The sequence below is a fragment of the Alligator mississippiensis genome, chromosome 5 (assembly GCF_030867095.1).
Source record: "Alligator mississippiensis isolate rAllMis1 chromosome 5, rAllMis1, whole genome shotgun sequence".
Classification (NCBI taxonomy): Eukaryota; Metazoa; Chordata; order Crocodylia; family Alligatoridae; genus Alligator; species Alligator mississippiensis.
Genome location: NC_081828.1, coordinates 203324219 through 203337363, shown reverse-complemented (window position 1 = coordinate 203337363; position 13145 = coordinate 203324219). Strand labels below are relative to the sequence as shown.

The window sequence follows — 13145 nt, the reverse complement described above, 5'->3', positions numbered from 1 at the left end:
TTCTCCCCCTGTACTCGGCCTTAGTGAGGCCGCAGCTGGAGTACTGCGTCCAGTTTTGGGCTCCACAATTCAAAAAGGATGTGGAGAAGCTTGAGAGAGTCCAGAGAAGAGCCACGCGCATGATCAGAGGTCAGGGAAGCAGACCCTACGATGACAGGCTGAGAGCCCTGGGGCTCTTTAGCCTGGAAAAGCGCAGGCTCAGGGGTGATCTGATGGCCACCTACAAGTTTATCAGGGGTGACCACCAGTATCTAGGGGAACGTTTGTTCACCAGAGCGCCCCAAGGGATGACGAGGACGAATGGTCACAAACTACTACAAGATCGTTTCAGGCTGGACATAAGGAAGAATTTCTTTACTGTCCGAGCCCCCAAGGTCTGGAACAGCCTGCCACCGGAGGTCGTTCAAGCGCCTTCATTGAACACCTTCAAGATGAAACTGGATGCTTATCTTGCTGGGATCCTATGACCCCAGCTGACGTCCTGCCCTTTGGGCGGGGGGCTGGACTCGATGATCTTCCGAGGTCCCTTCCAGCTCTAATGTCTATGAAATCTATGAAAAGCAGAGACTTGAGATTAACAAAGGAGCCCTCCCTTTGTCTCGTCCCTTCCTGTCCTTCCCCCTTGTCCCTCCCATCCCTCCCTGTTTTGCTCCCTAAGAGTGGTCCCCATCCCCTGGGAAGGGTCCCCAAGGACACCATGGACAGAGGGCATACCAGCAGCTCATCTCATGCACCCGAGTGGAGGGGAGCTGTGGGCATCGGCATCCCACCTCCAGACTGCTGAAACCTAAGAGAGTGAGCCTCGGAGTGGAGCCTGCATTATGACCAGATGTACTTTGACTCTGATGACAGCCCCAGGATTGATAAATATAGAACTGCTTGATGGTTTGTATTGTTGCTTTTTTGTTATCACACTGTATCAATAAATTTGCCTATTATCAACTGGCAAGTGTTGTCATTAGTCTGAGGGTTGTCCCTGCCTGGAACAAAGGTGTAAGGGCTGAGTTCCTAAAATCTAGTGTCAATAACTGGCAACTCTGCTGGGACACAAGGACTGATCAGGGAATTTGCAGATGCAGAGTGGCCCTTTCTAGAGGGGTTAGCCAAGATTTCTAGCAAGGTACAGCTTTATAGTAATTGACTAGGGTTCTAAGTGTTGTGCAGGAGATGCTGTTTGTTACTGCTGACCAGGACACTTTGTTTGCCTAGGTCAGGCAGAGTAGTGGGCATGCGTACATGCTGTGGTGCACTTGGGATTAAGTAAGACCCTCCTGTTGTGTTTGCAACAGGAAGCTAGAGAACAGAGAAAGTCATCTCTGCTGGAAAGGCTGTGTGAATGAACAGGGCCCCTTGACCCTACAGTCCTTGGGAATAGTTAGTCTTTTGTGGATGGTTACAAGAGCAGTTATTTGTTTGCTGTGGAATTTCTAAGGTATAAGGCATGCAGGGATGAAATCAGGAAGGCCAAAGCACAACTGGAGTAGAAGCTATCAAAGAATGTGAAGGGTAACAAGAAAGGTTTCTACAAGTTTGTTGGCAACAAGAGGAAGATCAGGGAAAGCATGGGACCCTTATTGAATGGGGAGGCAACCTAGTGACAGATGATGTGGAAAAGGCTTAAGTACTCAATGCCTTTTTTAACTCAGTCTTCTCAGACAAGGTCAGTTCCCAGACTACTGCAGCTGACAACACAGTTTGGGGAGAAGGCAAGAAGCCAACAGTGGCAAAATAACAGATTATGGACTATTTAGAAAAGCGGGATGTGTACAAGTCCATGGGGCTGGACCCAATGCATCCATGGGTATTGAGGGAGGTGACCCATATGACCGCAGAGCCACCGACCATTATACTTGAAAATTCAGGGTAATCAGGAGTGGTCCCAGACAACTGGAAAAGGACAAATCTAGTGCCCATCTTTAAGAAAGGGAAGAAGAATTCAGGGAACTACAGACCAATCAGCCTCACTTCAGTCCCTGGAAAGATCATGGTGCAGGTCCTCAAGGAATCCATTCTAAGCACTTGAAGGAGAAGAAAGTGATTAGGAACAGCCACCCAGGGCAAGTCATGCCTAACCAACCAACAGGCCTTCTATGATGAGATGACTGGCTCAGTGGATGCTGAGAAAGCAGTGGAAGTGATGTACCTTAAATTTAGCAAGGCTTTTGATACGGTCTCCCACAACATTCTTGCCAGCAAGCTAAGGAAGCACGGGTTGGATAAACAGACTGTTAAGTTGGATAGAAAACCAGCTAGATCATCAGGCTCAAAGGGTCAGTAATCAATAGCTTCATGACTAATTGGTAACCGGTATCAAGTGGAGTGCCCCAGAGGTTGGTTCTCAGGCCAGTTTTGTTCAATATCATCATCAAAGACCTGGAAGATGGCGCACTCAGCACGTTTGCAGATGACACCAAGCTGGGAAGAGCAGCACATATGTTGGAGGGTAGGGCTAGGATTCAGAGACCTAGACAAATTGGAGGTTTGGGCCAAAGGAAACCTCATGAGGTTCAACAAGGACAAGTGCAAAGTCCTGCACTTTGATTATAGACAATAATCTTGAACAATCCCATGCATGAGTACAGGCTGGAGACTGACTGGCTAAGCAGCACCTCTGCAGAAAAGGACCTGGGGGTTACAGTGAACAATAAGCTGAATATGTGCAAACAATGTGCCCTTCTTGTGAAGATGGCTAAAGGCATATTGGTCTGTGTTAGTAGCAGCTTTGCCAGCAAATCGAGGGAAGTAATTCTTCCTCTCTATTTGGCACTGGTGAGGCCACACCTAGAGTACTATGTTCAGTTTTGGACCTTTCATTACAGAAATGACACACACAAATTGGAGAGTCCAGTGAGGGGCAACAAAATCGTTAGAAGGTTAGGGAACATGACTTATGAAGAGGGGCTGGAGGGAACTGAGCTTATATAATTTGGAAAAGACTGAGGGCAGGGTTTAATAAAAGCCTTCAACTACCTGAAGTGTGGTTTCAAAGAGGATGGAGCTAGATTGTTCTTAGTAGTAGCAGATGATGGAACAAAGATCAATGGTCTCAAGTTGCAGCCAGGGAAATTTAGATAGGATATTAGGAAAAAACTCTCTCACTAGGAGGGTAATAAAGCACTGAGATAGGCTACCCAGAGAAGTTGTGGAATTTCTATCCTTAGAGGGTTTTTTTTGTTTTTTTTAAGACAAAGCCTTGGCTAGGATGACATGGTTAGGGATGGTCTTGCTTTGAGCACGGGGTTGGAATAGATGACCTCCTCAGGTCCCTTCCAACCCTAATTTTCTATGATTCCATGATTTTATATTGACAAAACTCCCCTCCAAAAAAACAGAATATTATTACATGTCTGTTGAAACCAATTAACCAGAAGCTTCCACTAAAACTTGTTCCTAGCATAAAATGTATTGATCAAACATGTTGTATAAACCCTTGGTATTATTATTACAAGAGAAAGGCAAGTCAGAAGAAACTGATCATATTGATTTATAAATCCATTTCTGGCATTAATTCACTCAGGACACTATACCTAAAAGATCAATTGGAGTAGGGGTAGGGAGCACGTGAGTATCTCAGAGAAACAGCTGGTGTCCATGTCTTCTACAGACATATGAATACTCTACCCAAAAAGATGACAAATTGATATTAGTTGGATAAGGAACGTTTACTTTTTGGAGACTTCTCGGTCACAAGTCACCCTGTCTACTGGCCTTCATTTAAGGAAACAAACTAAAAACAGCTTGCAGTTCTAAAAGGAATTGAACCTGTTCAGTCATTAATATTTCATTGATATAGGAGTGGGGACTTCATAGCTCACATCGTTATGTGTTCCCATCTATGAAGAAAAACTTCCTGAGCTAGACAGAAGCAGCTTTACTCTACTTTTAGGTGCTACTGGATGACTTGTTGCTTCCCTCCTTGTCAAATGGCATCACAGCTCTGATGCTCAGTAGTTCAGATATTAGTTATTAATTCACATGGGCTAGGGACAGAAATTACACATCAATCAGTATAATCTGTAACACAACGGAAGTTCAGTGCACGTAAACCACTGAAAACGGCTGAAACTAGTTTAAGATAAACCTGGATGGATGTTGTATCAAACTTAACTGGTTAGGTTAAATCGATTTATTGAACTTCTGTCCCAGATCCCCTCCAGATTCAAGTTAACTTACAGTCCCCCAGCATCTGAGGGTACTTTGTACATCCCCTGCAAACTCCCCTTGCAGGATGGGCTAGCCTTGGCCCAAGCTGTCTGCTCCACCTGGGCAGGGAGGCAAGCTCTAGCACCCCCTAGCTTCTGGCCTGGGCCACTGCAGGCGTGCAGCTCTATTTCTGGAATCAAAAGTGAATGTGCGTTCACTCGCTTATCAGTTCACTCTACACAGCTTAAACTAACCTGTGAATATTGAATTGATTCAGCTTTGGGCTTTTGTGACTGTCTGTACTTAGCTCTGTGGATTCACTCTGTCACTAATATCCCAGACTATGTCACCATGTTTTACTACTTGTGGAACCAGGTGATTTTCCCTATCAATGCCATAATTTATACACTAGCCAATAATAATCCTCTACACTCAAACTAAGAAGCCAAATTCCAAGAATTTTTTTGGCAAGAAATTGAAACCATTTAGATGTACTAACATGCTATTTTAATTAGCTAGGACTGCTAAAATGTATCTGTACCTCTGAGCCATTTTAGACTCATTACACCCAGACACAGTGGTACTCCCTGTGAATAGGATAAAGCCCATTTCAAAACTGGAATGTCTACAAGTTTCTATAAAGCATTTCACATACACAAAATATGGTATGATACACAGAACATATGTACCATCTCAAAAGGGCAACTAGGCTGAAAAAGGAAAAGGATGGGAAAATGAAGTCGAAGTTAAAAATGAAAACCTTCACTCTGTTACCTAATGCCTTTAAAAGCTCTTCTCGCACAGCAGAGGTGAACTTTCTGACCAGACAGAGGGTCGTCATTATAGCAAAGAGCAGATTATAAGATAACACAATGTAGAAATTTCCCAGCCAGTTGAATCTTCCAAAATCTCCAAGCAGATCAAATCTGGTAATTCCTGTTAAAATTATATTTAACATGTAATAACAGCCTGCTAAATTACATTTAATATTTATATTCAAAAGACAGACAACATTTGAGAAAAATTCTTGATAGCATTTCTGAATGACAATGAATACACACAAGATTAATACTAACCATCTAATACCTTCTGTCCTACATTAAAGCAAAATCTATTTAGGTATGCAATGGACAGATGTACAATAAAAGATTCTAGACAAAGTTTTGAAGGTCACTGGTATCCTGATTAACTACCATAAGGTTGCTGACTATACCATAAACTACAATGGCCAACTAAAATATCAGGTAGATTGCTCAGTGAATTGTGTGTCTTAGAAATAACCGTGTCATGAATTTAAACTCTCTTTTCTAATTTCAATAAACACAATTTTGAAGAAAAAAAAGTCAGGCATATTAAAATCATCAGGAAAGCCAGTTTGCCTTATTAGATTTTTGGGGGGAAAACTAATCACAAAAGTACTGTAAGTGTTCATGCTGCCTCATATGACAGACACATTCCTTTATATTTAACTTTGTATGCAAGACAACTGGTTTAAGAGTCAATTCTGTGGTTACTGAATACCTACTCATACCACAAAGTCAGTTTACATTACGGTCTAATGAGCAGTCTAAAATGAGCAGATAATTGACACTGGAATACAAGTGGCATGGTGATCATAAATAAGATCGCTGTTTTGTCCAAACAGTCCTTCAGTTCCATTCAGGTATCTAGAGCTAGTGAAATTAGTGCTCTTCCATTGAATTTGACTTCATCTACTCAGTCATCAATATAACTCATGAGAAACCCTGAGAATCCATTCCATCTAACAGGGTAGTCAACCCCAAGGCTCATATGCTCCAAGACTCATAAGTAATATTTCCCAGATACCTGGAAGTATTTCTATACCAAGAGATGAGAAAACTTTCCAAACTTTTATCTTTATTTACCACAAACAGTTTCCAAGAGTCAGCCTATGAGTTCAGCAAAAAATACACAGAAGTAAAAATGTTGACCTTTGAAACAATATCTACAAGAGTCTCCCCCCTCACCTCAACACCAAAATTAGACACGCATACACTCTCCAAATGATAGGGCCCTTCTGAGAGAACAGTTCCTGGAAGAAGGTTTTAAGCAACCTCTCAATTTGAAAAGGGCTTAAAGTCATTTGAGAAATGCTATCTTCTACACTGGTCTTCCATATTAAATAAGAAAGGCTTGCACAAGTCATGTACATTAATGTATAGCAGCCCCAGCCCAGAGACGCAAGACACTAAACCAGGGAGGGCAGAATACAGCCTGTGGCCTATATCCAGCCTGCCAATTGACTCTAATCTGGCCAGTTGGCTTTGCCTGGTTGGGCAATGCAGGTGGCAGCTCTGGACCGGCCTCTGCTGGCTCCACAGGAGACGCTGGGTAGAAGCAGCCCTGCCCACCTGGTGCCATGCAGCAGGCCCTGGGCCAGCTGCACTCAGGCCCTGGTGGCTCTGGCTCCAGCCTCTGTTGGTGCCACAGGGAACACTGGATGGAAGCGGCCCCATCTGCCCATGCAGCGCCACATGGCAGGCCCTAGATGAGCTGTGCTCAGGCCCCAGTTCCCCAACTTGGGCTGGACCAGCAGCACCCCATTTGAATATGGCTCGGAGCTGGCAAGAGCCACCTTGGGTGCTAGGACCATTCAATGGGCATTCCACATCTGTGCCTGGAGGTGGCAGAGCTTCCCTGGGGCCTTCTAGCAGGTGAAGCCCCAACCCCAGCTCCTGAGTTGCCCTGGGCACTGCTGTGAGCTTGCCCAGCCAACTGCCACCTCCCAGCAGCAGCCAGTGCAGCTCCTGTCCCATCCACCCAGGTGGGTGGCCTAAGGCCCTGGGGCTGGGGCTCCTCCTAGGGGAAGAGGATCACCTGGGCTGCAGGTTGGCACAGCCCACATGACCCTAGGGGAGGAGCTGGGGCAAATCGGAAGGGGTTTCTGGGCTTCCCCAGGCTTTGCGGGGGCATGTGTGGATTTCATAGATTTCAGACATTAGGGCTGGAAGGGACCTCGGAAGACTGAGTCCAGCCCCCTGCCCCAGGTGCAGGAAGTCAGCTGGGGTCACAGGATCCCAGCAAGATAAACATTCAATTGACTCTTAAAGGAGTCCAGAGTAGGTGCTTGCACCACCTCTGACAGCAGCCTGTTCCAGGTCTTGGGGGGCTTGGACTGTAAAGAAGTTCTTCCTTATGTCCAGCCCGAAACGGTCTTGGAGAAGTTTGTGACCATTTGACCTTGTCATCCCATGGGGCACTCTGGTGAACAGGCGTTCCCCCAGATCCTGATGTACACCCCTTATATACTTATAGGCAGCCACCAGGTCCCCCTGAGTCTGCGCTTTTCCAGGTTGAACAGTCCCATAGCTCTCAGCCTCTCATCATACGGCCTGTTTTCCTGCCCTCTGATCATGCGCGTGGCTCTCCTCTAGACTCCCTCAAGATTCTCCACATCCTTTTTAAATTGTGGAGCCCAGAACTGGATACAGTATTCCAGCTGTGGCCTCACTAAGGCCAAGTACAGTGGCAGGATGACATCCTGGGATTTGCTAGAGAAGCATCTATGGATGCAAGCCAGAATTTTGCTTGCTTTGCCAGCTGCAACATCACATTGTTGGCTCATATTCATCTTGTGGTCAATCATGACCCCCAAGTCCCTTTGGGCCGTGGTGCTAGCAAGCGGCATCACTGCCAAGCCTATAAGCATGCTGCAGGTTTTTCTTCCCAAGGCAGAGTGCCTTGCATTTTTCGGAGTTGTAAGCCAATCAAGTTTTCATCCGCCCATTTTCCGAGCCTGTCAAGGTCGGCCTGGATCACCATCCTGTCCTTGGGTGTGGACGCTTTACCCCAAAGTTTGGTGTCATCAGCAAACTTGGCCAGTCCACTCCTGACACCAATGTCCCCATCATTAATGAAAATGTTGAAAAGGATAGGCCCAAGGACAGAGCTTTGGGGGACCCCCCTAGTCATGGCACACCACAATGATTGACTTCCATCAACTACCACTCTCTGGGTCCGACCTCGAAGCCAATTACCCAGCCAATGGACTGTGATGTAGCCGAGGCCGCAATTGGCCAGTTTTTCTATAAGACGATCATGGGATGCCAGATCAAAAGCTTTTTTAAAGTCAAGATATATGACATCAATCTCTTCTCCCTTTGCCAGGTGATATGTCACCTGGTCGTAGAAGGAGATGAGATTGGTCAGGCAAGACCTACTCGCAACAAGCCTGTACTGGCTATCCCTCAAGAAGCTGCCTTCAGCCAGCTTGTCAAGAATGGTCTCTTTGATGATTTTCTCCAAGATCTTCCCGTGAATGGAGGTCAGGCCGATGGGCCTGTAGCTCCCCAGATCTACTTTCCTCCCTTTCTTGAAGATAATCACCACATTGGCCTTCTTCCAATCTTTGGGCACTTAGCCTGAGCACCACGAGTTCTCACAGATGTGCCAGTGACCGAGCTATGATGCCTGCCAGCTCCTTAAGTACCCTGGGGTGTAAGCTGTCTGGGCCAGCTGACTTGAAGTTGTCCAGTCTCTCAAGGTGTTCCTTCACATGGTCAACATTGATAAATGGTAATAGTTCTCTCTCGCCTTGGCCCTCCCACACCATATTGAGCAGGGCCGTCCCTTGAGGCTGGTGAAAAACCAGCGCAAAATACCCATTGAGCGGGTTGTTTTTTCCCTGGGCGTCAGTTACCCCATCTGGTTTAGCAGGGGTCCAATGTTACCCTTGCTTTGCCTCCGGCTCCCCACATATCTAAAAAAGGACTTTTTATTGTCCTTGATACGTGTAGCCACTTAGAGTTCAGCAGCAGCCTTGGCTTTCCTAGTTTGCTCCCTACAGGTCTGGACCAGTGCAGAGTACTCCTCCTTTGGGGTGGATGCAGCCTTCCATCCTTTACAGGCCTTTCTTTTTAGCCGCAGGAGGTCCACTAGTTCCCTGCAGAGCCAAGGGGGCCGCTGTGCCCTTTTGCTGCCTTTCTTCCGAGAAAGCATAGACATTACTTGTGCTTTCAGGATCACTCCCTTGAGGAGCGACCACTCTTCCTGAACTCCCCTCCCCTTTATGTCGTGATCCCTTAGGGACTCGCCAACAAGCCTCCTGACCTTGTCAAGGACTTCTGCTTTGCTGACTGACTGGCCTGCTTTACAGCGGATGGTGAAGGTGATCAGCTCATGGTCGCTGTCTCCCAGCTTCCCTTCGATCGTTGGGTCGCTGACTGCATCATCCCCTGTTACCAGTACCAGGTTGAGCAGAGCTTTGCCTCTCATCAGTCCATAGACTTCTTGAGACAGATAGAGCTCATTCACACATGAGGAAGCTTTGCAACCATTCAGATGTGGCCGAGCGCTCTTCCCACGAGATGTCAGGGTAGTTGAAATCTCCCATGACAACCATGCACCAGGAACATGCAGCCTTAGCTAGTTCCCTAGCGAATTCCTGGTCAAGCTCTTGATCCTGGCTAGGAGGTCTCTAGTAGACTCCCACCATTGTGTCCCCTGTGCCACCTTCACCACAGATTTTGACCCAAAGAGTCTCCAACTGTCCCCCCTGTGTGCCTAGCTTTCCTTGACATACAGAGCTACCCCCCCACCCCTGCCCCTTTTGTCCACACAATCTTTCCTGTATAAGGTATAGCTGTCTTGCCTTTCCTACAAATCGCTCTGGGGCTCGGGTACAAGTGGGTTCCCTTGAATGCTTTAGCCTGCTGGGTTTACAAGAAGTGCCCAGTGGGCTTGCACTGGCAGTACTCCCCCCAACCCCCGGCAGGCTCAGTTTAAAGCCCAGTCAAGCAGGTCAGCAACTCAGGCTGAGAAAAGCCTCTTCCCCAGCGAAGTGAGGTGGAGGCTGTCTTTTTCCAGAAGCCCACTGCCTCCCTCACCAAAGAGCAGGCTGTGGTCATGGAAGCCAGAGTCTTCACGATGACACCAGCGCCGCCGTCTCTGGTTGACTACTTCAACCCGTCTCTCCCTCCTCAGCCCATGACCCACAACCAGGAGCGAGAAAAAGACCACCTGTGCCCCCAACCCTCTAAGCCCTGCTCCCAGAGCCTTGTAGTCTCTCATGACGTAGCTGGGATTGCTTCAAGCCATGTCATTCATGCCCACATAGATAAGGAGCATAGGGTAGTGGTCAGAGGGCTGGATAATCTTTGGGATCCTCTCGGCTATGTCTCAGATGCGGGCCCCTGGGAAGTAGCACACCTCCTGGGCTAAGGGGGTGGGGTGGCAGATTGCCCCAGTCCCCTTCAGGAGGGAGTCTTCCATGACAAGCACTCTGTGTTTCATCTTAGGGAAAGTAGGGGTGGGTGGTCCTCCCTTGCCTGCAGGAGCTGGCATCTCTGCAGGCTCTAATGGGGCTACAAGAGGTTAGTACCTGCTGCAAAGCCCCAGAGGGGAGGGGACCTTGGTGCGGCAGGCCTTGGGGCCCTTGACCACCTTGGTCCAACCCCCTGGCTGGACAGCATGGGAGATCCCCGAGTCCCCCCTTGTCCTGAAAGGTGACCTTGGTCTACCCTCCGCCTCTAGGGGGTGAAGGGCCTGGCAGTAGGAGTCCATCTCCTACTCACCATCCCTAATGGCATGCAGTTTCTGAACTGTGGCCTGGAGGTCCTCAATCTGACACCCCAGAGACTCCAAAGTGGAGCAAACCCCGCAAGGGGAGGTGGCCATGCTCCTGGTCTCATGTGCCTGGAAACTTGCCAGGCAGCCCCCGCAGCCGAGAGCCAGGTGCTCCATCTGTGTGGAGCCCAGAACCAGGAGTTCCATCTGGGTGGAGGCCTCTGAGGTGCCACAGGGGGAGGCCGCAGACTCCGAAGGGACCCGAGGGGTGCAGTGTGTGCCCATCCGCATCGTGCTGCTGGTAGGCCAGCTACTGATGGGACTGCCTTCCCTAGGGCTCACTGGCAGGGCCTCGGGCCCTCTCGCTCACCCTCCTGCGCAAACTTCTGCACTAACTCGTGCACCAGGCATACAAGCACGTCTGTTTGTGCATCCTGTTCACGCAGCTCCCTGGACGGCTGGGTGAAGTAGAAGCCAGGGCGGAGCAAGACCCTCCTCAGCTCTTCTCAGCTGCCTCCCTGCAGCTGAACTGCTCTAGGATGGGAAGGGATGGGGGGGGTAGATGGCTCTTGAGGGGCATGTCAGGGTGTAGGTTGAAGCATGAAGCTCCCTTGTGATTTGGGGGTGGCTGGACAGTGGCAGGGCTCTGCTAGGGGTTGAGGCATCCTCTCTTGGCCAAGTGTCTTGCCTCTCTATACACTACTCAAAAAAAACCAAAATCAGGACAAAAATTATTTTTTTAAATAAAATTAAAATATTTTATAGTAGATGTTTGATTTTTAGCATATGATTTGTTTTTTATCTATACTTTGTTAAAATATCTTCACCATTAATTTTATGCATTTGGCCCTCAACAGTTCACCAAAACTCGTTAAGTGGCCCTCCAGCCAAAATAATCACTCATTCTATGCTAGACACTCAATGAGACATCATGGAATTACAAGCGGTGTGCCAACTGCACCACTGCATAGCCCCTTCCCCCTGCCCCCCAAAATCTTACCTACCTACAAGAGGCAGAAATGAGTGGAATCAACTTATAAATAAACAGAACACACCAAAGGAGTGAGATCACAAGAGAAATTTTAAAAAAGGAAAAGAACAAAGAAAAAGTCTTAAAAAGGATAGTACAGAAGGGACCAGAAGTTGATCTAGATGCTAAGGAGAGATTAATAAAAGCACAATATGGAAGAATGGGCTGATATAAAAAAAAAAAAAAAAGACCAAAAAGTCAGGAAGCAGATCAAAAAAGCTGTCTTCATACTTGGCTGTTAAAAAGCCAAAAGTGACTTTAATCAGAGCAGTTCCAGTGAAAACCAGAAAATGCAAGAGGACACCAAGAGAAAGTCTCAGCAAAAAGTATACTAAGACTGGATGCTCTAGAAGCCTAAAGGAAAGGGGAAATAAAATAGATAGAGTTCTAAAGCAAGACAAGTCAGAAGAGGGTTTCTTCAAAGAAAGTAAGAATGACTCTTGAAAAAGAAAGGGTTGGAGAGAGAGAGCACTCAAAGAGAATGCATAACTGGAAGACAAAGAAAAGAGAAAATGTGACGTTTCAGAGAAAGCAGAAAAAAAAATCCAAAGTGATTATAGCCTACATTTTTATCCATTCTCTAAAAACAGATTTTATTTGCTTCTCTGAAATGTCTACCTTTATGCATACAGATTTTTTTTTTTTTAATATTGACTATTTAAAAATACACGTGCACATCCCTTTCAGGAAAAAGCAAATCTTGAGACTGCAATTTGAGAATCTAATTAGTATCATACAAAGTTACAAAACAAGTTACCCCTCTACTGAACACAGGAAAATAGTATCTAAGCAAGCTTAACTCTAGTTTTAACATCATGTCAATATTTACTCATAAATATCAAAAGAAAAATTATTTTATAAAACAGAAAACAAAAATCTTGTTTGCAGCTTATTTTTTTTCCATAACCAGAGTTATTAACTACTTTTTTCCTAGCATTTTTCCTAATGGCAAGCAAATATGAAACTGACAGAAAAGCCCTAATCAGGCTGAAAAATACTAAAACCAGTCATCTCATCTTTATTTCCCATTTCTAAAAATATCCTTACGTCTTTCAAAAATGGCAAAGAAAAGCCTGATACCTAAAGGTTTAGTAGAAATGCTACAAAAATTTGTAAAGATTCTCTATACCTCATCTTAAATTCACAGACTAGATTCGAAGAGGTTAAATACGTGAATTACTGGATAAACTTTTCCCCAGTTTGCCTTTCCCATAATGCTAAAATCCAGCTTTTTAATAGTCTAGAAGCTTGCTTTTTTAATACTGAGAAAAGCCTCTATGAATCCGTTTAACGTATTTATTTCTTTTCATCTATTCAGTGCCACTGGGCGTAACATGTAATGCAATGCATGTTGATATTTTGCAAAGCACCACATGACTCACTGTACTCTAATACACTCTATTAATCCTGTTTGGACAGCTGTGTCTGTGCATTTGTTAGCTGTGTG

At 46.2% G+C, this 13145-nt stretch overlaps 1 protein-coding gene across 4 annotated transcripts in view; it reads right to left on the bottom strand.

The window, feature by feature from the left end:
- The window catches only part of LMBR1 (limb development membrane protein 1), a 105521-nt gene that overhangs the window by 11816 nt on the left and 80560 nt on the right, over positions 1 to 13145 (bottom strand). For all 4 annotated transcript variants that reach the window (XM_006264387.4, XM_059729182.1, XM_059729184.1 and 1 more), the window contains one exon: positions 4918 to 5079. In XM_006264387.4, coding sequence (XP_006264449.1) covers positions 4918 to 5079 — 162 coding nt within the window. The remainder of the gene's footprint in view (positions 1 to 4917; positions 5080 to 13145) is intronic.